Here is a 25,437-nt window from a genome sequence, read left to right as displayed (position 1 = left end):
GAGCACTGATATGCGACAATAAATCTCATCATCATCATCATCCTGATAATAATCAGGGTATCAAGTCCCCGCTTGATTAGGCCATTTCATGTAACCAATTTAATAACGAGTGATGTAAGTTTGTTATTCACCGTTTACCGAGATCTATTTAAACGTAAATTCATCACGTGAAAAAATATTTGCGTCACGCGCTTTGTCAATCCACTGCTGGATGAAGGCCTCTTCGCGCCATTCGAGGGGTTGAGCATTCTTCAGCGCGCTGGCCAGTGTGGCTTCGTGAAGGGGGTAGGCTCACGAGTCAAAGGTCACTCCCCACTATGGTCAGATAACAATCCCCGTGACCGGGAATCGAACCCATGTGGCCGAGCTCATAGCAGCAACGCGAGACCCACCGCGCCACTTTCTCCCGCATTTTTAAAACAATTATCGTCGTCCGTTATCGATCTAGGGAAGCATCAGAGTCGCAAGGCCATTGCGCAGGAGGTGCTGCAGCGTTGAGATGTTTGAACACAGCTGATTCCATTGGGAGTGAGACTTTGGCTCCTCAGAGAACTCCCAGCACCACGCATCAAGATGCGAGGCGACATCACCGATTGGGCCACACAGATGAGTAATTGAGTAAGAAACCTATTTGCTGTACCGCCTAATGTACATGAGCTAAACAAAGTGATGGGTGACGATGAATAACACTGATGTTGATGATAACGACGCGTGAGATCATGTTACAAGAGACCGTAAACTTTATTTAGTATTTAACCATCGCAGTAGCATTCCTCAAAAAGATAAAACTGTGCAAGAAAATACAATTGACCTCGTTTTGACCCCGCGCGGCAACACGGAGGGGACACGCCACCCTCCACGCATCTCATTAAGAGATCACAAATTAAGAGTTCGTTAAGATATCCTTAATTAAGAGATCGTTAACATTATCGTTCCTTAAAATATCTTCAAGTCCTGCGCAGAGTAACTCAAACTCGAGTGGCTGCGACTTCCCCCCCCCCCCCCCCCACCGCGGCGCGCCCTTCCACACCACGACTCAACGACATCATTCATTCGCCAGCTAAGTCGCACTACGCATCCTGCACGCGCCTGATGTGCTTGGTAAAACACGAATCGCTGCACCGTAGGGTGGGGAGATGGCGAGGACTGAAGTGCGATAATCACTGCATCGACTGCGAGATCCGGATTAATTTAAAGCCGAAGTGGTCACCTTCAGTAGAAGGGAGGGCTCATCTCCAGCCCCGTGGCCTGGAACAGTCTCTGCCAACTGGAGTCGGGTCAGCCGTGACATCGCAATCGGTTATTTTAAGAACGTATTAAAAAATGTTTATCCTGTTTAAATTTAATTTGGATTGATTGCTGAATACAGCGCGTTACAAATCTTAGACTGTTTGATCTTCAATAGCCAAACCTCAATCACCACCATCATCATCACCACCATCATCATCACCTGGGCCGAATTTCTGCTTCCTTGTAGTTGATGGCGGTGGTGGTGATGGGCAGACCTGGTCAATTCCAATCGTGTAATTTCATCGCGATTTTCAACCCTGAATATAAAATGCTGCTGCTGCTGTAATTGATATTTACAATTTATTTGATTCCTCGTCTGATGGTGAGACATGGGGTGCGATTTGATCAAAACTCGGACGAAAGGTGAGAGAGAGACTCTTGCAAACACCACGCGAATCTCTGTTCCCAACACGCACACGAGCCGCTCATTTTCCACGTGGCGAAGTCGACCCAGCGGTGGTGGAAATTACACATTCGCATGACAGGGGCCAGTCTAACCAAAGTTAAACCACTGGCGGTCATGACGTTCCACAAAGTGGTATTCGTTTTAAAAATAACAATACCCCCCCCCCCCCCCACGTCGCTAGACTATACAAAGTTCACGTGAACGCATCTGTAAACAAGTGTCATTGTTTAAAAACAAGTGAGCACGACGGAAGCACGGTCTCACTTTGTTTAAAACCTCGTGCCCGTGTCCCCGCGGAGTCCTCACGGCTGGGTTACCAGCAGCAACTCCGCTCTCTCCAACGTGGGGGAGGGCAAATAAAACAAATATCTACAGCCACGTGAGGTTGGCGGATCACCGAGTGACGGGGGGGGGGGGGGGGTGGTCCTTGTGCTACTGTTCATCGTATTCGTATGAAGGTAAAGGGGCAGCCGGCCCTGCACTTGACGCATCGCTCGCGCCACTGCCGGTGCATGCCCCCCCCACTCGAGCAACCAACCCCGGAGCGTGTTGTGGCCCTGCTCCTCCACGCTTGCGAGACCGCCTTGGATAGCGGTGCGAGTACCCACACTGCACACCACCGCACTGCCGCGCCAGGGAGACGGAGCGGGTGACCTGTGGATCGCGAGTCCAGTGGGCTCGCCATTGCGCCACGGCGGCAGAATGCTTCGGTCGCGTGCACAACAAACCGGGGCGAATGATCAACGGCACCACGAGGCGTCTCTCTCTATCCACAGGCTCCAGCAAACCGCAGCGTGCAAAACAAAACAAAACTATTGTAATCCCTAACGCAGGGTGAGCCAGGGATTAGGGCTCTGCGCAGGGAGCAGACACCGGTCCCGCTGCAGGGCGAACGTCGGTGCAGCTGCAGCGGACGGGACCCGCGGGTGGCAGTCGAACCAGCCCCAGTGACCTCACGGGAATTCCCGTTTAACTCGTTGACTCATTGCTCATTAAAGTGCTCAAACCGAGAGACGTGCCGCAGGGATTTGACGCTTGGCAAATGATTTCACGTTCACGATTCGATTAATGAATCGATTATTGTTTTGCCCGTGCAGCACCGCGTATGGAATCCATAGCGGCACGCAAATGGTTTCCGTGAAACTCAGTATGAATCGATTATAACCGATTCATACGCTACCGTCAGCATATGAATCTACTTTCGGTTATAAAGTGATTAATCGTTACATCCCTACCAGCTGACGACCCGGGATGGAGGAGGGGGATAGGGGTTGGGTGGTGGGGCGTGGGGGAGGGGTGGGGAACCTCTAAGATCGATTTGATCGATTTTGGCTAAACTCGCAGCTCCGTGCGCTTTCAGTGCGGACCGTGCAGAGTGACGCGGTGCATTCCACAATACCCACAATGCAACACACACAATAGGCTGGGCTGCGTCGAGTCGGCGGCGCGTGGCTCGTGGTAGCCATAAGCGGAACGAGAGGTACACTCCTGGATGTGGTGTGCCGGGGCACTGGAATATCAATCCGGGTAACTGACCCGGACAGACACACACAGAGCGGTCACCATGCCACTTAGAGAGTCCAGTACATACCAACTAGAACCCACGTGCTGAATCAAGTGCCGCTTGCATCGCGATCTAAAACGGAACACAATGACAACAACAATAATACCAACAACAACAACAAGAATAATTAAATGTTAGACGGTGCCGCCCTCTTGCCCAGAACGAGCGGAGAGAGGACGGTGCACATCGCAATTGGCGGACCCAAGCCGGTTGGGTGTGTGGACATTCCACATTCTTATTTTAGGAACCGATACATTCAAAGAGCATAAACCGTTGTTCACTTATGAAGAAGTGACTCTATGCTCATTTTACTGACCCCCGCGGGGTCAATGATGATGATGGGCTGGGTGGAACCCCGCCAGGTCTCGAACCCGCATCATTCTGATCGCGAGTCGAGCTGCTCCGCGTCCAGATTGGCACGTGGCCAGATGATGATTCAGGATGATCAAACTGATGATGCTGCTGACACTAATGATGATGATGTTGTTGCTGCTGCTGCTGCTGCCGAGTCCCCGTGGGTTGGTGAATCACAGCCAGGCTTGCTCTCCATCCCACGTGAGCGGAGGTGAGCAGAAGCGAGCGGAGGTGAGAGCGGCTAGAAATCACAGCACTTGGACTTCTCCTTGTTTCCCTGCTGCGTCAAGTCCGTCACACTCTGGTCCGGATCTTTGCCCGCAAACCGACGCACGTCCCTGAGACACGGGGACACGGTGGGAAGGGCGGCGGGGGGGGGGCACGGGAAGACACATTTAGGTTTGTACTCTTCGCGAGTGTGTCCTCGTGGGTGTATGTGCGTGCGTAAGTGTATTTGGGGAGCTCACCTGGCCAGGTGGAGCACGGCCTCCACCACGTTATCGCCGTCCTTGGCACTCGTCTCGCAAAACAACGATCTGTACGACTGCAAAGGCAAAGATCCCCCATATAGCGCACACGGGCTGTTGTGGAAAATGCTGTTAAGCACCACCTATGAAGGCCGGCACGGCACACGAGTGGGTGGGTGGCCATCACCACGTGCAGCCGCCTTCATCTCGCCAGTGCTGACGGTTACACACCACACGAGTACTCTCATTTAAATAGGGGTTGTTCGGGGGCACCTGTGGCGGCCCCTTACAACCATTTACGGCCTTCGGCCAAGAATGTCGCAAAATAAATTGCACACGAACGACACATTCACGCAAGCACCGGATGCTCCGTTTTGAAGTTTTAAAATTAAACATTTTTTATTGTATTATGTTTTGAATTAGATAATTTATTTCTTCATTAAAAGCTTATATCATTTTACATCTGGAATACTTCATTGAAAACGACGTTTCGTGGTGAATTTCCTCTCGTCGTTAAGTAGATGGCCTTGCTGGGAGTTTGGTTCGATGCGGACTTTCACCCGCCCCTCTATAGCCCCGCCAAGCGTTGGTTGGCTGTTTGGTCCCGGTCACGTGATGCACTTCAACCAATCCGTGCCGCGTTAGTCACAGAATGACAGAATCACAGACCTGGGTGTTTATATATTATATATTATGCTGAGTCGACCTAAATGGAGGCCCTGGACGGGTTAAACAATATGCCACTGTGATTGGTCGTGAGTGGGAAGCGAGCACAGGTTTGTAGCGCAGCGCGCCAACCGTTGCACTGCCGCTCCCCACACACAAACAAAGACATGGACAATGATCCCCCGGCACAGCACACGAGGGAGTGGGTGGTCAGCACCACGCAGCACCACGCAGCACCACGCCCGGCCGCCTTTGTCTCCCTAGATAACGATGTTTACACACCGCACCAGGTACTCATTTGCGGCTGAGTTGACCGGTTCAGATATTCGTCACTGGTGTTGGCAGTGAGCGGGAGTCGAACTCTGGTCGCCGGGTTCGTAGCGCAGTGCATCAACGGCTACGCTACTGCTCCCCACAGGCTACACATACACACGTACACACGTACACACGCACGTGACGGGGTCGTGGGGTCAACCACGTGCGTACGACGGTCCCGAATTCACCACGGCCAGCCGCTCCCCGCACCCCTCCTCCGCCCGATCCCCCCCGCCCCCACCCCCTCAGGACTCACCATGGCGAGCATCTCCCCCTGGCTCGTGGAGACGAAGGAGCGGTTAGGGGCCCCGTCGTGCGGCCTCAGGTCCGTCTTGTTGCCCACGATCATGATGGGCACGCTCCTCTCCACGGCGTCCTGCGTGGGCACGGTGGAGAGACATCGTCATCATCGTCATCATCGTCGTCGTCATCATCATAGTCATTATTGCCGTCGCTATCGTTCCCATCGCTACGGCCAAGCCGTGACCCCCGTGTTGCCTTCCGTCCACCCCATCAGGCATTCTTACCTGTCCCTGCACCCGTGTCCCTGCACCCGTGTCCCTGCACCCGTGTCCCTGCACCCGTGTCCCTGCACCCGTGTCCCTGCACCCGTGTCCCTGCACCCGTGTCCCTGCACCCGTGTCCCTCCACCCGTGTCCCTTCACCCGTGTCCCTGCACCCGCTCTACCTGCACCCGCTGTACCTGCACATTGTCCACCCACTCGCGCACGTTCTTGAAGCTCTCGTGGCAGGTGACGTCGTAGAGCAGCAGCACTCCGTGCGCACGCCGGAAGTACGACTTGGCGATACTGCGGAACCTGGCGCCCGCAGCAAACACAAAGATCCCCCATGTAGCCCACAGCCCGGGAGGGAAGAGGTGGGGTCACGGGGAGAGGGGGGGTCACGGGGAGAGGTGGGGTCACGGGGAGAGGTGGGGTCACTGGGAGAGGGGGGTCACGGGGAGGGGGGGTCACGGGGAGAGCGGGGTCACGGGGAGGGGGGGTCACGGGGAGGGGGGTCACGGAGAGAGGAGGGTCACAGAGAGGGGGATCACGGAGAGAGGGGGATCACGGAGAGAGGGGGTCACGGAGAGAGGGGGGTCACGAGGAGGGGGGGTCACGGGGAGGGGGGGTCACGGGGAGGGGGGGTCACAGAGAGAGCGGGGTCACGGAGAGAGGGGGGTCACAAGGAGGGGGGTCACGGGGAGGGGGGGTCACGGGGAGAGGGGGGGTCACGGGGAGAGAGGGGGTCACGGGGAGAGGGGGGATCACAGAGAAGGGGGTCACGGGGAGAGGGGGTCACGGGGAGAGGGGGGGTCACGGAGAGAGCGGGGTCACGGGGAGGGGGGGTCACGGGGAGGGGGGGTCACAGAGAAGGGTGTCACGTGGGGTCGTACCGCTCCTGGCCGGCCGTGTCCCACAGCTGCAGCGTTGTCTCCTCCCCGTCCACGACCAGAGACTTCATCTGGAAGTCGACTCCTGTGACACGGCACACCTGCGTGAGACACTGGCCCGGCACGCGCGGCACACACGGCACCTACCCTCCCCAGGTGACAGCAGCACGACAGGAGCTACCTGCTCCCCAGGTGTCACCTCGCCCACCGCCAAAGATGTCACCTTACCACTCTCAAGGTGTCACACGCACCCCCCACGCCCCTCCACCACCCCCCACGCCACCCACCACCACCAGGGTGTCACAAACGCCTCTCCGCAGGTGCTGTGAATGAGGGTAATTGCCCAAAACGTCGCCTATGATTTATTTTCCCTTTCAAGACCCCAGTGTTGTTATTGCTGAAAGCGTTGAGTTGGTGTTGTTGTCTGCCACCACAGCAGCAGCACGGGAGCTCCTCTTCATCTACGATCACCGTCCTGTGGGCACCTTGAGGGATCTCCCCCCCTCCCCTAACCCCCCCCCCCTCCCGCCACCACTCCCCACCCATCGCCGCACCGAGCGTGGAGCAGGTGTTGCCGTCAAACTCGTTCTTGCAGAGCCGCATGAGGAAGCTCGACTTCCCCACGGAGGCGTCTCCGGCCAGCACGATCTTGTAGACGCGGCCCACGCGGCCCGATCCACCGCTACCGCTCAGCGCGTCCTTGTCCTGCGCGCACGACACAGACGCGCACGCACGCGTCTGTGTGAACGTGCGTCTCCCTCCGCGCTTCTCTGTCAGCAGCAGCAGCAGCAGCACCGCTAGATGTACGCACGGACGTACGTTCAACGTTCTTTCACGCCGTACGTAGCCGGATAACGCGTTCCCCACGGAGAAGTCGGTGTAGCCCCCCCGTGCCGGGCCTCGTGCCGGGCCTCGTGCCGGGCCTCGTGCCGGGCCTCTTGCCGGGCCTCTTGCCGGGCCTCGTGCCGTACCTTGCCGAAGGCGCGGATGGTGCGGCGCGAGGAGGCGTTGGAGGGGGTGCGGCTGAGCGGGCGTGCGTCGCGCACGCCTCGCAGCATGCGCTCAGACTCCTCGTCCTCCATGTCCGGCACCTGGGGCGCCGTCGGGGGCGGGGGAGCGGTGATCGGGGGGGGGGGGGGGGGTCGCATCGGTGTGGAGTCACGGGACGTCCGCTCGGTGCATCCCCTGCTGCACTACGGATCCAGCAGACCGGCGTCGTGGACTATGGCCAATCAACCCCAATGACCGACACGGAATTAATCCATCACCTATCAAAACTACTGTAACCGTAGCCGCAAAACCACATCCAGGATCGACCCTGACCTCGGGACTCTCCGGGAGTCCAGGGCTCTGCCCATCAGTTCCCCTGGCCCCCCAGGCACCCCACCCCCCCCCCCCCCACCACTACCGCAGTGCCCCCCCCCCCCCCCCGCGTCTACTCACATCCACGGCCGACGCTTCGGAGCTCACGGACCCGCGGAAGCCGTTGCGGTGCAGGGCGGCCGCCTGGCCCCTCGGCCTGCGGGCCGCCCCCCATGGGGCCTCGCCTGACTCCCGCATTGTGGAGAGGCCACTGTCAACGCAGCTGGGGCCGCCCTCCTCCTCCAACGCCGAGTCGGAGAGAGACGACGCCGAGAAGCTGCCGGGAGGGGCGGGGACGGCGTGGGGTTAGACCGGTGGCGTAGGTTGTCATGGGCCCTGACGCAATGCATCGCATGGGCCTCCCCCCTCCACCCCCCTCTCACTCCCCCTTTACAGTCCGGCACCCGGTGCAGTGGCACCGCCTGCACACTCAACAGCTGTGCCACCGGGTGCGGTGATGGGAGACACCGAGTAGATGGTGTTGATGCAAAGGTTAGGGATAGGGCTAGGGTTAGGGTTTGTGTGAAAGTCAGGGCTAGGGTTAGAGTCGAGACTTGGGTTGGGGTCGAGGTTAGTGTTGGGTTAATCTCAGTGATAACGTCAGTGGAAGGGCTAAGGTCAGAGATATAAATATGGTCACAGTCTACGTTCATGTTGGCCTGTCTCTATGTGCTGTGAATGTCACCCGCTATTAACGTGTTCTCTTTAAAGCCACACTGTGCCCGGGTGCATTGGGCTCGAGCTTTACTCGGGGCTCCTCTCAGCGCGAGGGCCAGCCGGCCGGGCGACCGGTGGACTGGCCGGGCGTGCCGAGCTCATCATCGTCGCTCACTCACTCGTCCTCGTCGCCGCTGTAGTGAGAAGAGGAGTGCTGCTGGGGGTGCCTACTCGGCACCGGGAGTCGAACCGGGGTCCCCGTGACTTTCCGAGTCACCCGCGGCGAACTGTGGCGCGCGCCAGGCACCGGCGATGGGCTCTGAGATCTCTGGTGACAACATCGTCATCATCGTCAACATCGTCATCATCGTCAACATCATTGTGCTCACTGACATTGATATCATCATCATCATCACGTATAGAATCATCATCATCAACCTCATCATTATTGTCGACATCATCATTAACATCATCATCATACTCCATCATTATCATCATGCTTAAATTGCAGACATAATGACGAATTTGTATTTAATTTGTTTCACATTCGAATTCGCGACGTGCGCGTTATTCCAGAAGGCCCCCTGCTGCCACGTTTGCCCACAAACCGAGCCGGATGCTCGCGGAGTCGAGAGACAAAACGCGGACCGGACCGGGGCCGGACCACGGCCCCACATGGGGAGGGAGCCCTGGCGGCACCGAGCGATCCACCGCGACCCACCGTGACCCACCGTGACCCACCGCGACCCACCGCGACCCACCGTGACCCACCGCGATCCACCGTGACCCATCGTGATCCACCGCGACCCACCGTGACCCACTGTGACCCACCGCAATCCACCGTAACCCACCGCGACCCACCGTGACCCACCGTGATCCACCGTGACCCACCGCGACCCACCGCGACCCACCGTGATCCACTGCAATCCACCGTGACCCACCGTGACCCACCGCGACCCACCATGACCCACTGCACAGCCGACGCGAGCCGCCTCCACCGGAGCTCCATGTGGCCCAGGCCCACGCGTTGACGTTCACCCAGCCGCGTGCAATACGATGTATTTAGTTAACCGGCACGTTTGCAGTCCCGCTTGAGTCATTGGCGAGTAATATTGTTCTAACTGAGCACGTTTGAGTAATGATCAAATCCGTGAATGACGGGACAATCGCGTCCTCGTGACAGAAAAACGGCACGGGCCGCAAAATAACTTCCGAGACACAAACACGCGCCAAAGAGAACCTCCGCTCTCCGTGTGTCACAGAAGAGAACCGCCAGCATTTCCTGAAGAAGTGCATTGTGGTCCCCTTGTCTAAGACTTGCGTGACAGCGACTGACTGCAGCGAGCCTGTCCACGCTCGTCTCTCGCCGCATCACCGACCGCTACGTACGCTTGCGACTTGTTCGACAGCAAGTGCTGCGAGTAAAACAGTTGCGCGACTGACACGCGTGTTAAGTGACACGCGCGTTAACTCATTAGTCGGTGGACAGATGGAGTCGATGTCACCGGCACGTCACTCACGGGACTTCCGTTGGCGCGAGCTTGGCTCATCGAGTTCTCCAGCACCGCCCGGAGACCGTCGTTGCTGTCGTTCATCTTGCGGTGCGCCGACCTGTGCGCAAAGCCACAGATAAAGGTCACCCGAGTAGCCTGCGCAGGATGTTGGGGCAAGTGCTGTTCGCGAGCACCTATTAAAGTCTGGCAAGGTGGAAGAGGGTGGCGGGGAAGAGGGGGTTGGTGGTCCAATGCCAATGTTTACACATTGCACCAGGTGCTTATTTAAGGCCGAGTCGACCTAGGGGAAGGCCAAGGAATGGTTCAGATATCACTCAATGTTGTGTAATATTCCCGACGGACCCTGTGCTCGTTCTCTGCAAAACTCAAGTTTTTGTCTTTGTTGTCATTGTCGTTGGTGCTGCTGCTGCTGCTGTTGTGCCAATGCTGAGCCACGGGCCTCCCGTGTACAATAGTCAGGCAACCGGCTGCACGGGACCATCGTCATCATCATCATCATCATCCGTGTGACAAATCAAATAAACTCGAACTCTCGCCACTCATGTTGGGCCGTGGTGAGGAATCAAACCCAGGTTGCTGAGATCAAAGGGCTGTACGCGAATCATTGCGCCACCTTTCCCACGCCCTGAGCACACACACACACACACGTTTGAACGTGTGAACAAGATGGTGTCGCAACGTACTCAAGGCTGTTGACACTCGAAGGAACTCCGTCCATCTGTCCATCTGCGAGTGCGTCTGTCAGTCACTGGAGTCACGTGGGTAATGTGTTTATCTTATAGTGTCAGGGCCAAATTCGGATGGAAAGGAAGCAGAGGTCTACGGTATCGATCATGAGCTATGTACGACCTATTATTACCTTTCGCCTAGGTAGAACTGTGTGTGTTGCGTCAGGGTGGGTGTATATGTGTCGCGTCATACCTGAGCATATCGATTTGCCGTGTGAACTCCTGCCTCTCCTCCTCGTGCTGCCGGATCAGAGCCTGCTCCCTACAGGCACGCGGGGACATGGAGACACGGGGGCATGGAGACACGGGGGCATGGACATACGGGGGCATGGACACACGGGGACATGGACACACGGGGACATGGACACACGGGGACATTCATGAACCATCCATGGTAGGAGAGATGTTTTTATTTACTCGTACAGAAATAGTTACACTAAACTGATTACCGGTAATCAGCTGCACAGTTAATGATGACGGTGGACGTAGATTGTCTGTACCACTGTTGTCATTTTTTAAGTTACTCTGAACACAACCTCAACTCCACTCGACACTACAACAAAGATGCCCCGTGTAACCTTCACATGGGGCAAGTGCAGTTAGCGAGCACTTATGAAGGCCGACATGGCACACGAGGGGGTGGATGGCCAAAACGACGCCCAGCCGCCTTTGTCTCCCTAGTGGGGATATTTACACATCGCACCAGGTACTCATTTGAGGCTGAGTCGGTCTCGGGGAGGCCCGGGACCGGTTCAGATCATCGTCACTGGTGTTGGCCGTGAGCAGAAATCGAACTTGGGTCACCAGGGTTCGTAGCGAAGCATAGCGCTAACCGCTACACTACCGCTCCCCACTACACTACGGACACATGTACACGCGCGCACTCACACACAGACACTCGCACACAATATCAAAGATCTCCCAGGTAGCATGCATACGCTGTTTCGGCAAGTGCTTTTAGCGAGCACCTAGGCAAGTCGGCACTGTACGAGGGGGTGGGGGGGGATGGCTAGCACCATACACGTACGGCCATTTACAGGCACACACGCACACACATGCAAGCACACACACATGCAAGCACACACACATGCAAGCGCACACGCACACAGCCATGTGTTGTGACGCGTCAGCGTGCAGGGTTGCCGAGCTGCTCACGTGGAGCCCGGCCCCCGCTCTCCCCCGCCCCTCCCCATCACAATGAGGCCTCTGTCGGTGTCGGCTCAATGTCGCACAGGTTAAATAAATAAATAAAACGCGCCCATTCGTGACGGCGGCCGCTGGCAGAGGAGGCGGCGGCGGCAGCAGCGGGCGCCCGAGGCGCTCTACGAGAGTATGGCGCGAGGGGCACACCGGGTCGACTCCACCGTGCATCGCACCGCTGCCCGTGGACCAAACACCGCCCCCCCCCCCCCCCCCTTACAGAGCGGCGCATTGCTCAGTGTCCGTCATGTCTTAGTGTTGTAGCCTCGTGTCTCAGTGTCCCTCCGTGTGTCCCCTGTCCCTCCCCCCCCCCCCCCTGTGTGTCCCCACGTGTGTCGGTCAAGGGGGACACTTTAGGGGGAATTAAAATCACAGCAGGCAGCAATCCCCTGAGTATTCAGAATATCCACTCAAAAGGATTGTCAGACAGTTGTCCAACAATCCACTCGCTCACACACACGAACGCACTCGCACACACAAAGACACGCAGCAGTTTGGTGTTTTCAGACAATGCGCTTAGATATTTCTAGACGATCCGAATGCTCGGGGGTATGACGCAACACCCAGTCCCCGTCTGAACTTTTGCGAGAGTTTGAGTGACTTTTAAGCCGTCCCCTTGAACGGCGCGAACCGTTCCAGGCCTTTTTCATGACACTCGCGAGAGATATAATGCTTAACGTGCATACACTGCAATTGATATTTTAGTTCAGTGATGACTCCTCCTCTGTGAGGAATTGGGAGATTAAGGGGGTCCTATTTTTCATGAGTAAGTACAGCCACTGACAGCAAAGCCTCTTTCTTTACATTTTATTTGAATAACAAACATGACCTGAGAAATGCTCTTCTCTTGTTGCGCACAATGACAGCAGAAATACGTCCAGAGCTCATTGTCGGAGTCTGCTGCTTGCCACGACTAGAGGGCTTCGGCGGAGAGAGAGAGACAGCGTGTCGTTTTTCTTGTTCCGCCTCCATTATCGAATGGTTTGAGAACGATGTACGCTGAACTTGAACTTCTTTCCCACCATACGTAGCCAACCACGCTAATCGGAGGTGCGGGGGAAGGACAACGAGCTAAACACAAAAAGTAGTTCTAAAGAAAATTGGTTTTCAATCTAGACGATGATTTAAAAGAGCATAGCTCCAGTGGCTTCCTAATGTTGGAAGGAAGAGCGTTCCAGACGGCCGCGGAAGCGCATCTGAAAGTGCGCGATGCAGTTACCGTCTTTGTTAGATGGTCAGCCAAAAGGTTAGCCATGGATGGTCATCTGTGGATGGTTTGGTGGTTAGCCAAAGGCCATCACAAGGGACATTCGTGTTGAGATGCTGTCGCGTTCGGATGCCACGTTGACTCTTCCCAGACATCGCGTCATGGCAATCAGCAATGGCAGGCCACTCCGTTTGACCTCCTGACCCCGGACGGTCGGCTTGGGGGACCTCACCTCTCCAGGTTGAGCCGCTGGGAGGTGGACTCGGTCTTCACGGTGTCCAGCTCGCTCTGCAGCACCGTGAGGTTCGTCTGCGCCTCCAAGAGGTTCCTCTTCATCTGCTGGTTCTCCTACAGGTGGCAGAGGAGGACGAGGAGGATTGGAGTCATTGTAGAGCAATGGTCAGGAAGTTAACAAAGAAATTAATCATCCCTGCAGAGTGGGTAACGCGAGTGCTGTTTTGTCAAGGGCCATGGGGAGGGTGATTACGAGACTCAGGGTTAGGGGAAGGATTAGCGTTGAGCTCAAGGAATAGGATTAGGCTAAGGTTTATGAAAAGGGTAAAGGTTCAGGTCAAGGTAAGAGTCAGCGATAAGGCCAACACGAGGGTTGGGCCAGAGTAGGGGTTATGGTTGGAGCTGCGGCGAGTGTCAGGGTTTTGGCGAGTGTCGAGGTTAGAGTTGTGGTGATCGGGTCAGAGTGCGCCCACCATCGTCATCTCGTTGATCTTCATCTTCAGCTCGATTATCTCATCGTGTTTGTTCACCGCCTTCTTATCCGACTGTATCTGAACGAGACCGACACAAACACGCGTGAGTGTGTGCGTATACACGTACAAACACACGCATGCTCACAGACACGCCAAGACAAATGTGCACACGCGCACACACACACAGAGACGCACACGGACGCACAACACACGCACTGTTGCACAGACACCCACGCACTCACAAACGCACATACACACAGATGCAGTTAGCGAGCACATATGAAGGCCAGCACGGCACACGAGGGGGTGGGTGGCCAACACCACGCCTGGCCGCCTTTGTCTCCCGAGTGGCGATGTTTACACATCGCACCAGGTACTCATTGGTGTCGACCTAGGGGAGGCCCAGGACCGGTTCAGATAATCGTCACTGGTGTTGGCCGTGAGTAGGAATCGAACCCGGGTCACCAGGTTCGTAGCTCAGCGTGCTAACCACTACACTACCGCTCCCCACTGGGCACACAAAGATAAAGATCCCCCATATAGCCTTAACAGACTGTAGGGGCAAGTGCTGTTAGCGAGCACCTATGAAGGCCGGAACGGTACACAAGGGGGTGGGTGGCCAGCACCACGCCCGACCGCCTTTGTCTCCCTAGTGGCAATGTTTACACATCGCACCAGGTACTCATTTGAGGCTGAGTCGACCTAGGGGAGGCCCGGAACCCACACACACACGTACGTACACACACACAAAGACAAAAGATCCCCCGTATAGCCTTAACAGACTGTAGGGGCAAGTGCTGTTAGCGAGCACCTTCACACACACACACACACACTCCCACACACACACTCCCACATACGTACACACACACACTCCCACACACACACGTACACACACATACTCCCACACTCACACACTCCCACACACACTCCCACACACACACACTCCAACACACACACTGCACACACACCAACTCCCACACACGTACACACCACCCACACACACACCCACACACACACACCCACACACACACAACAACAACAACAACAACCGCCATTCGCCACTAAGTGGCGGTGACGTCACCACGACGCTTGTGCCAGGCTATGTGCACCCTGAGGCCACGTGAAGTGTCGAACGCCCGCTGGCAGGAGGTCACGGGGCAGACCCAGGTGCCACGGGTCGACTGACTGAGATGACTGGCTGATGCACCACCTGTGACCCCTACTGTGCCAACCTGCTGTGCTTTAGCCACCCGGCGCTCCGCTCGCTGTTGTGAGCGTCGCTCCTCCGCCCTCCGTTGTTGTTGGAGGGCGACTGCCTCCAACTGCCCAGTAGCATCCTTCACGAGCCTCCTCCACAGAGGCCGATCTTGACACCGCTGGTACCAGTCATCGGCAAGTCCACTCAGCTCCACGTCCTCCTGTACCACATCACTCCATCTCTTCTCTAGCCCGTGCCGCGCCCGCTTAGCCCCCTCAATCCGGCCAAACAAAAGCTGTTTCGGCATGCGGTGGCTGGGCATGCGGGCTACATGACCCAGCCATCGCAGCCTTGCCTGCCGGAGGAGCTCACCGATGGGACCCTGCCCAGATCTTTTGAAGGATTTGTGAGCTCCTCACACAATCCAGTCTGGTTAAACCCAGGATGGATCGTAGGCAGGCCAGCCTAAATGTTTCTAACCGGCGAAGATGTTCCATTAGGGGGGTCCACGTTTCGCAAGCGTAGAGAAGGGAGGGAATGACCGTGGCCGAGAAGACCTGAAGCTTAGTGCGGAGCGACAGACCAGGTAGCTTCCACACAGCGTTACGCAACCGATGAAAAGATATTGCCGCTCGACTGATTCGGAGTGAGACCTCTGCTGTTAAACTGGAGCCAGTCATAAGCACACTGCCCAGGTATGGGAAACTCTCCACTCTCTCCACAACTGCCCCATCACCGATTGGGAGTTGTGGGGGTGGAGTGTCCGATGGTACAAAATACCCAGGCAGGTGCTTAGTTTTGGTGGGGCTGATGGTAAGGCCCCACCTCTTAGTGGCACGCTCCAGTCTCAGCAGCAGCGTCTCCAACTCCTCCTCTGACTGAGCAGCTATTACCAAGTCATCAGCATACATAACGTGGTTGAGCAATAGGGAGCCATCCCTTGACCGCACCCGGGCATCGATTAGCCTCCCATTATATCTGTACCATATGGAGATTCCCCCGGTACAGCTATTGAAGGCTTCACGAACTACGTGGTCAAAATAGATGTTAAATAATGTGGGAGCCAGAGGACATCCCTGTCGCACCCCAAGGTGTACAGGGAATGGCTCTGACTCCCGGCCACGTAGTTTTACCCGGGCCCGCTCACCATCATGAAGGTCCTTAATGATCGTGAGCAGAGGGTCAGGTACTCCAAAAGCACGAAGAACGACCCAGAGCCCAGGCCTACTGATGGTATCATAGGCCTTGACCAGGTCAATAAAGCAGAGATGTAGGTCTTGTTGGAATTCCCTACACCTCTGCTGTAGCAGACGGACAGAAAATATGGCATCTGTGCAGGACCGTACACACGCACTCCCACACACACACTCCCACACACACACTCCCACACACACACGTACGTACACACACACACACACTCCCACACACACACACTCCCACACACACACACCCACACACACACACCCACACACACATACATACACACACTCCCACACACACACCCACACACACACACACCCACACCAACTCCCACACACACCAACTCCCACACACACACTCCCACATACACACACTCCCACACACACACACTCCCACACACACACACACACTCCCACACACACCAACTCCCACACACACCAACTCCCACACACACCAACTCCCACACACACACCAACTCCCACACACACACCAACCACACACACCACACACACTCCCACACACACACACTCCCACACACACACACGTACACACACACACTTCCACACACACACGTACACACACACATACACCCACACACACCAACTCCCACACACACTCCCACACACTCCCACACACACCAACTCCCACACACGCACCTCGTTGACCCTCTCGAGTGCCGCCTGCAGCTCCGTCACCTCGTCGTCGTGCCTCCTCCGCATCTCGGCGATCAGCGCCTCCGCCCTCGCCTTCTCCTGCACAGGGTGCACAGAGGCGCCGTTATGGGGGCCACTACCTGAAGATAGCCTGAACACTACCTGAACACTACTTGAACACTACCTGAACTATACTTGAACACTACCTGAACACTACCGTGACACTACCGTGACACTACCTGAACTATACTTGAACACTACTGTGACACTACCGTGACACTACCTGAACACTACCTGAACTATACTTGAACACTACCGTGACACTACCGTGACACTACCTGAACACTACCTGAACTATACTTGAACACTACCGTGACACTACCGTGATACTACCTGAACACTACCTGAACACTACATGAACACTACATGAACATCACCTGAACATCACCTGAACATCACCTGAACAAAGTGGAACATGAGCGGCTCCTCACCTGCACATTACACGAACAGGACCTGAAACTCACCTGAACGTACCACGAACCACTCCTGAACTTTACCTGAATCATACACGAACGATACCTGAACCTCACCTGAATGTTCCAAGAAGCGCACCTGAACGATGCTTAAAACCACACTGACATGCCACCGAAGTTGCGCACAACCACGCCCCAAGCAAAGCACGAACAATGCGTGAATTGCATCAGAACCGCACCTCAATGACACCTCAACCACACATGAATAGTGCCCGATCCGCATGCGAGCTCAAGTGCATTGCCATCTGTGTGTGTGCGTGGAAAGGTGGCATAGTGGCTAGCGCACTACCCTATGAAGCCGCCGACCCGAGTTCGATTCTCGGCTACCGCTGACGTCAGTGGCGAGTGGGATATAAACCAGGCCCTGGCATCCCTTAGATCAGCTCAACTTTAAAATGAGTGCCGGGTGTGGTGAGAAAAACACGAGCCCTGGGAAGACAAAGGTGGCCGATTGTGGTCCTGGCCACACCACCACTTGTGTGCTCTCGACCAGCACTTGGCCCAACTATCTGTCGAGAGACTACCCAGGGGATCTTTGTCTTTGCAGTGCAAATGTGCGTGTCCGTGCGCGTGGCCTCAAAGTGCACCTGGCCCTGGCGCGAGAGCTGCATAGGCGACTTCGCCGAGTCGCCTACGCAGGCCGCACCGGGGTCGTCGTCTGCGTCTTTGCAGCGAAAGTAACGGAGCGGATGAGTGGGAGTGCGGTTGAGCGCCTCACCTCGTTGCGCACACGCGTCTCCGTGGTGGCCACGCGCTCCTCCATCTCCGCCTCCATCTCGTTCTGGTGGAATGCGCTCTGCTCCTGTATCCTGCGCGCGGGAATCGAACCGGTCACTCCGAGCTAGGAGGCCTGAAGTCCGCCCGCCTGCCGGCCCTGCCTGTCATCCAGGTCTTCCGGAAAAACGCCGACCACTTGCCCCCCCCCCCCCCCGCGATGACCAGCGAGGATGTGGTCAGGATCCAAGAAGTCACTGCTGCTTCCTATGCCAAATGCTGCAGGTGCTTATCGGTCGACGAGACCCGACCTTCTCAGGGAGGGGGATTGTGGGTGGGAGCAGGGAGGAGAGAAGAGACAGAGGGAGCAGAGAGGACACGGGGGGGAGGAGAGGGAAGACATGAAGAGGAGGGCAGGAGGAGAAGGGGAGAAGAGGGCAGCAGGAAGGAGAGGGGAGCAGGGAGGATGTGGAGGGAGCGACTCACCGCTTGAGCTGGTAGTTCACATCCTCGTTGTCGGTGACGCGGCGCTTAATGTCGCTGAGGAAGTTGGAGAGGACGCCCTCGTACAGCAGCTGCAGGTTCTCATCCCCCACCTGGGAGAGCTGCGAGTGCAGCTCCGAGGCGTGGACCCACGAGCTGTGGCGAGGATCAAGGTCAAGAGGTCATCGTGGCCACGGCCGCCGATGACACCACCGCTACCACACACAACCACACACACCACCACCCCGTCATAGAAATGTGTAATTTCCACGTGCTTCTTTGAGAAGGCTCACAACCGTGAATTTGAATGTGAATGGTTGACCTCACGCGGATGTACATTTCATCGGTCACAGATGCGTCCCACGAGGAAGCAGAGCAGGCTGGTTGGCACAGGGCATGACCAACGTGTTGAGCGTGAAGTGGCTCAGTGAAAATCATCACCCGTATTCCCCACGCTGCCGATACAGACGCACAACACGTACACGCGCGCACACAAGGACATATACAGGCACGTCTAACTCACATACACACACACACTTAAATCCACAGACACACACACAGAGTGCTCCCATACACGAGGCAATAGATCAACAGGCACAGACGTCTGTATATTATTGAGTCGTAAATTGTAAGGATTTACGACGCAGTAAGAATTCCTCACGGCGCTCTTGGGTGGATAGATGGGTCTGCAGTGACGTCACTACGAGTCACAATGGGCCATTGTCAGCGAGGGGTTCAGAGTGATTAGGGGACAGGATCAGAGTCGTGGCTCCGTGATAGGGTTAGAGTTAGCCTGAAGGAACATGTTTAGAGCTAGGGTTAGGCTTTTGGCCAGGTCTACACTGAAAATGATGGTTAGGTTTAAAGTTAAACTTGGGTCTAGGGTTAGGCTCCGTGCTAGGGTTAAAGTTGTGCTTAGTGAGGCTCAGGTCAATTGTTGTGTGTTTGCCATTCCTGTCCTTTGCACTCATGTCGTGCTTTTGTTTATTGTTTGTTATTGTAACGTTCTGACCTGTCCCGACCAGATATCTGTGAAAAGAGCTGTAAAGCTCATCGGATTCCTCCAGTCTACATACATATTATGATTCTGTTAGGGTTAGCTTTAGGGCTAAGGTTAGTCATGCGGCTAGGGTTAGGCTTAGGGCTAGGCTTAGGGCTAGTGTCAAAAGTTGTGGCAGGGCTAGAGTTAGGCTTCCGTCAGTGTTAAATTCAGGGGCGGAGCCAGGGGGGTGACAGGGGTGACATTCTGCGTGTAAGTGTACAACACTCGGTCTGGCGGACTCCGTGCAACTGCATTGTCAGAGTGTGTCGCCAACCGATGGCGTCTAGTTCAACAGCCTGACTCTCTAATCATTCTTGAAATTAAAATTTGTTGAATGTCACCCCGGCCTGAAATGCTGGCTCCGCCCCTGGAACTTAGATTCAGACTCATTCCAGGGTTAAAGTTAGACTCATGCCAAGGTTAGATTCAGACTCACGCCAGGGTTAGATTCAGTATTACTCCAGGGTTAGATTCAGACTCATGCCAGGGTTAGAGTCAGACTCACACCAGAGTTAGATTCAGACTCATTCCAGGGTTAGAGTCAGACTCATGCCAAGGTTAGAGTCAGACTCACGCCAGGGGTAGATTCAGACTCACGCCAGGGTTAGATTCAGGCTCACGCCAGGGTTAGAGTCAGGCTCACGCCAGGGTTAGATTCAGACTCACGCCAGGGTAAGATTCAGTCTTACTCCAGGGTTAGATTCAGACTCACGCCAGGGTTAGATTCAGGCTTACCCCAGGGTTAGAGTCAGACTCACCCCAGGGTTAGATTCAGGCTTACGCCAGGGTTAGATTCAGACTCACGCCAGGGTTAGATTCAGACTCACGCCAGGGGTAGATTCAGGCTCACGCCAGGGTTAGATTCAGGCTCATGCCAGGGTTAGATTCAGGCTCACGCCAGGGTTAGATTTAAGCTCACGCCAGGGTTAGATTCAGGCTCATGCCAAGGTTAGAGTCAGACTCACGCCAGGGTTAGATTCAGGCTCACGCCAGGGTTAGATTCAGGCTCCCGCCAGGGTTAGAGTCAGACTCACGCCAGGGTTAGAGTCAGGCTAACGCCAGGGTTAGAGTCAGGCTCATGCCAGGGTTAGAGTCAGGCTCACGCCAGGGTTAGATTCAGGCTCACGCCAGGGTTAGAGTCAGGCTCACGCCAGGGTTAGAGTCAGACTCACGCTAGGGTTAGATTCAGGCTCACGCCAAGGTTAGAGTCAGGCTCATGCCAAGGTTAGAGTCAGACTCACGCCAGGGTTAGATTCAGGCTCACGCCAGGGTTATATTCAGTTTTACTCCAGGGTTAGATTCAGGCTCACGCCAAGGTTAGAGTCAGACTCACGCCAGGGTTAGAGTCAGACTCACGCCAGGGTTAGAGTCAGACTCACGCCAGGGTTAGAGTCAGACTCACGCCAGGGTTAGATTCAGACTCACGCCAGGGTTAGATTCAGACTCATGCCAGGGTTAGATTCAGGCTTCCGCCAGGGTTAGATTCAGACTCAAGCCAGGGTTAGAGTCAGGCTCACACCAGGGTTAGATTCAGGCTCACGCCAGGGTTAGATTCAGACTCACGCCAAGGTTAGAGTCAGACTCACGCCAGGGTTAGATTCAGGCTCACGCCAAGGTTAGAGTCAGACTCACGCCAGGGTTAGAGTCAGACTCACGCCAAGGTTAGAGTCAGGCTTCCGCCAGGGTTAGAGTCAGGCTCACGTCAGGGTTAGATTCAGGCTCACGCCAGGGTTAAAGTTGGGCTGCTGCTAGGGCTCTAGGGGTGAGGCTCGGTTGGAGCTTGAGAGTCACCGCGCGGAATTTGGCGGTGGGGCCGTGAGTCACGGAGCGCGCGGGGGGGGGGGGGTCAGTGGACGTCACCCATCGGTTACGAGCTCCCGGAGCCCCCACGGCTCCCGGGGAACGTGGCGACTGCGATGGCGATGCCCACGAGGCCCGTTCGTTTACAATTCACCACGAAAACAACCACAAACAACACAACAACAAACTATGCCATTGTCTGCTAAAAACGTGGACCAGTGGAGGAAATTCCAAGTTCCCATGGCAGTGAAAAGTCTACTGCTGACTTTACACAAGGTGGTACTAATTAAGATGTATCGGCGCCCATAGAGATGATTGGTTGAAATGATGAGCAGACGTCAACTTTATATATTAATCTCACCACGTAAAAAAAAAAATCCAACCCCAGATTGTAACTGTCAATACTAGCGAATCGTGAGTCTAGGGGATTTACCTGAAGTTAAAATTACTTATTTACATTTAGAATTACGTATTATAGCTAAACCAAATGTATTTGGCGAGGCTGCTGCTGCTTGCGTTGGCAGTGGTGCACGAGAAAAATCTGCAAATCAAAACAAACCTCAACTCGCTCCGTGTCAACAATAGCACTTCTGTGGCCTTCCAAGGCAAAAACAAGGAACGAACGGCCACTTTTTCACTTCGTAACAGAGACATTAGCACTCCATGGCCTCTCTCTACGTGCTGTACATCAGAACATTTACCTGGACTGGAGGAATCCGATGAGCTTTAAAGCGCCTATCGTATAATTTTCACTCGAAAGCCACCGCCGGGGTTATTCGCGAATGTGCCGATGTGTTTTAATTCCCGATGCCCTAAATCAAGCCACTTGCTGGGACGTAAAAGACCCGCGCCGTCACGACTAGCGAGCCGAGACAATTCCGTGTCCGGGACCATGCTCCATATTCCCGGCGGGTGTAACTGGTGGCTGTAGTCTTCCTGCTAATCCGGCTGTGATTGGTAACGGCGCGCGGCTTGGCTGTGACTGGCAGTGTGCGGCTTGCGGTGGCTGTGGTTTGTGGGAGGCCACCGCTGTCTGTCTGAAGGAAGAGGGGGCAGCGTGTGAAGATGATGACGATGATGTGCTGCAGCTGCTGCTGCTGCTGCCGCCACTGACAATTGATAACACGCATGCTGCTGATTATGATGGCGATGATGCTCGCTGCCTGCTATTGATCCCCGCTGCTACTGATCATGGTATCATTATTGCCCTTGCTGATGACTGATGACGATGAGGTCAATGCTTCTTATAACGCTGATGCTGCTGCTACTGACGCCGTAGACTATGGCGATTGAATTCCTGCTGATAAGGAAATACAACCCACGTTGTTAATGTACAACCACCATGGGCATACATCGAGACCATTGAGCCCGTAAACTGCCTCTCCCCCTGCCACCACGGATTCCAGCTTCGCGGGGGGGCGTACGTAGAGGGGGGGGGGGCTTTTAAGAGTTAATTATTTCAGCAGCAGTGCTTTCAAACAAGTACAACTCTTCAACCGGTTTCGACATTCAGCGCCTCATCAGCAGAGCCAGGTTTGCTTTCCAAGCAAGGCTGGCGAGCTGCCAGGCAGCAATCGAGGCAAGGATCCCCGCTCTCTGGGTCCGAGTTCGACGCCAAAAGTCGGCAGCACTCGGCGGAGAGAGACGGGAGACGCGAGCTGTCGCCTTCTCATCATTAACCTGCCCCTCTCGGTCAGCCACCATCCCCATACCTCCCACCACGACCCCACAACCAGACTCGGGGCTGTATTATTGCAGCTGATGAAGCCCATTGAGATTAGCAGCTCTCTTACAAGGACGACCACAGCCCAATAGCGTCTCATGACCCCATCATCCAATGACCCAATTAACACAATGACCCCACAACCCAAGAACACAATGACCACACAATCCAAGAACACAATGACCCCATGACCCACGATCACAATGACCCAATGACCACATGACCCAAGAACACAATGACCCCACGACCCTGTAGCACAATGACCCCACGATCCTGTAACACAATGACCCCACGACCCTGTAACACAATGGCCCCACGACCCTGTAACACAATTATCTCACGAGCCACTCACTTGGGCAGGTAGCGTACATTCTCGCCGCACTGATCCTCGAAATCCCGCCACGACCGCTTACGACGCAGCGGCGACTTGACGGGAGACGATGCGGCGACCGGCGGCAGGGACGCGAGTCGCCCCGCAGGGGACGAGGCGAAGGGGGACGTGGAGGAGGTCGTGGAGAAGTTGGAGTAGGACACGGACGATAGCCGCCGGAGCGACGCCGAGCGGCCGGTCTCGTCCGAGCCCTCGGACACGTTCCTGAAACCGTCCTCGAAGTCGCCGTAGCTGATGGCGCCGTCGCGGTCGCTGTCGAGAGACTGGAAGAGCGCGGGCACCTCGTGCGACTCGACGCCGAGGTCCCTGCACAGGCGCTTAAAGTCCTCGTACTCGAGGCGGCCCGTGCCGCGAACGTCGCACTTGCGGAAGAGGGTCGCCAGGTCCACCTGGTCGCCCATCGCCGGTGGAACTCCCGAGGTCTCGGCGGAGAGGTGGGTCCTGGGGTGAGCGTCTGAGATCCCGAGCTGCCGAGATCGGGGAGAACTTTGAGTTCGCCTTGGGATTATTCCGGCTGCCGGCTAGCAATGCCTTCTCATCAACATCAACCTCCTCTCACCTCGTCGTCTCTCTTCTTCCTACTCCTCCTCAAGATGCGTCCATAGCTGTGCGCACGGATGTTGATACCGGCGGTGATGTGAGCGGGATGATGATGATGTCGTTGATGGTGATGATGCCACCCGCCCCTCACCCCCCAATCTCACTCTTAACTCCTCCTCCTCTAAACTTTCGTTCCGAATCTTCCTTTCAATAATATCGATGTTGAATTGAGCCGCGAGCGACACATCAGCTGTTGTAGTTGAACGTCGGACGCGTGGGCGACTCGAGAGACGCGTGGGCGACTCGAGGGACGCGTGGGCGACTCGAGGGACGCGTGGGCGACTCGAGGGACGCGTGGGCGACTCGAGGGACGCGTGGCCGACTCGAGGGACGCGTGGGCGACTCGAGGGACGCGTGAGCGACTCGAGAGACGCGTGGGCGACTCGAGAGACGCGTGGGCGACTCGAGAGCACGCGAATGGACGCTCAACGACGAGCCGTTCGTTCAGCTCGTGCGCGGACACGACACGGACCGCGGAATCGCAGCACCCTGACCGATGGCGACTGCGTAAGGGATGTCTTTATCTAGCGGTGGATATTTCATGGCTCATGTTGCTGACGACGACGGATATCTATGAGCTAACACACGCGAGCACGCGCGATAGCCACGTCTGAGCGGCACGCCGCACTAACGCGCATCTGCGGAGTGCGGCGAGCAGGAGGCGATGGGACGTGGCGTGCCAGACGGAGTCGGCGAGATCCCCACCCCCTACCTCGGTACAGCACTCGCGAGGTCTCTGCCGCGAAGTTGCTCGGCGACTCCCCGGGGTTGATTCGAGAACTCTCAGCCAGTCAGTCGTCGTTGTTGTTGTTGTTGTTGCAGTCGTGGGTAGCGGAGACGAGGGGGCGAGCGATGACGACTGTCCCCGGCGCGACGTCGTCTCCGCGCCCTCATCCCGCCGAGGCTGCGCAGGTGCAGCGTACAGGTGAGGGGGGAGGGGGAGGAGCAGCGTACAGGTGAGGGGGGAGGGGGAGGAGCAGCGCACAGGTGAGGGGGGAGGGGGCGGAGGAGGAGGCGCCGCGCCGACGTCACTCGCGCGGCGCGCGCGCGAGTGACGCGCGGCTATTTTGGAGGTGCGGAGGATCGCAAAGCTAAGCACCGTGGCGAGCTAATACAGAGATATATATATACACATAGCTAGTGTACATGGGTGTTAAACATAGCTAGTGTACATGGGTGTTAAACATAGGTAGTATATGAGGGTAGTATACGTGGGTAGTATACGTGGGTATAATATATGGTTATAAGACATGGGTATAATCTATGGGTG

General features: G+C 55.9%; 1 protein-coding gene across 1 annotated transcript; it reads right to left on the bottom strand.

The window, feature by feature from the left end:
* Positions 1 to 722: 722 nt before the first annotated feature.
* Positions 723 to 25,113, bottom strand: LOC116940943 (ras and EF-hand domain-containing protein homolog). The gene is made up of 17 exons (XM_076067713.1): positions 23,529 to 25,113; positions 18,615 to 18,767; positions 18,133 to 18,223; positions 16,885 to 16,980; positions 13,831 to 13,908; positions 13,356 to 13,471; positions 10,910 to 10,978; positions 9,995 to 10,085; positions 8,654 to 8,802; positions 7,899 to 8,094; positions 7,427 to 7,546; positions 7,010 to 7,160; positions 6,459 to 6,540; positions 5,766 to 5,880; positions 5,319 to 5,438; positions 4,082 to 4,158; positions 723 to 3,952 (listed from the first exon to the last, which is right to left on the bottom strand). The coding sequence occupies exons 1-17, from the start codon at positions 23,966 to 23,968 to the stop codon at positions 3,856 to 3,858; spliced, it is 2,241 nt and encodes a 746-aa protein (XP_075923828.1). The 5' UTR covers positions 23,969 to 25,113; the 3' UTR covers positions 723 to 3,855.
* Between the last annotated feature and the right edge of the window lie 324 nt (positions 25,114 to 25,437).

The sequence above is a fragment of the Petromyzon marinus genome, chromosome 1 (genome assembly GCF_048934315.1).
Source record: "Petromyzon marinus isolate PM22_M1 ecotype Great Lakes invasive population chromosome 1, UKy_Petmar_22M1.pri1.0, whole genome shotgun sequence".
Taxonomy (NCBI): Eukaryota; Metazoa; Chordata; class Hyperoartia; order Petromyzontiformes; family Petromyzontidae; genus Petromyzon; species Petromyzon marinus.
The sequence above is the reverse complement of the archived record's forward strand: the minus strand, read 5'-3'. Positions and strand labels throughout refer to the sequence as shown.

Excerpts from the sequence above, each read along its gene's own strand:
- LOC116940943 (XM_076067713.1), bottom strand. The coding sequence starts at position 23,968 with ATGGGCGACCAGGTGGACCTGGCGACCCTCTTCCGCAAGTGCGACGTT. Across the intron at positions 13,472-13,830 it reads AGATCAACGAGATGACGATG|GAGAACCAGCAGATGAAGAG; the intron begins GTGGGCGCACTC and ends TGCCACCTGTAG. Across the intron at positions 4,159-5,318 it reads AGGGGGAGATGCTCGCCATG|TCGTACAGATCGTTGTTTTG; the intron begins GTGAGTCCTGAG and ends TTGCCTTTGCAG.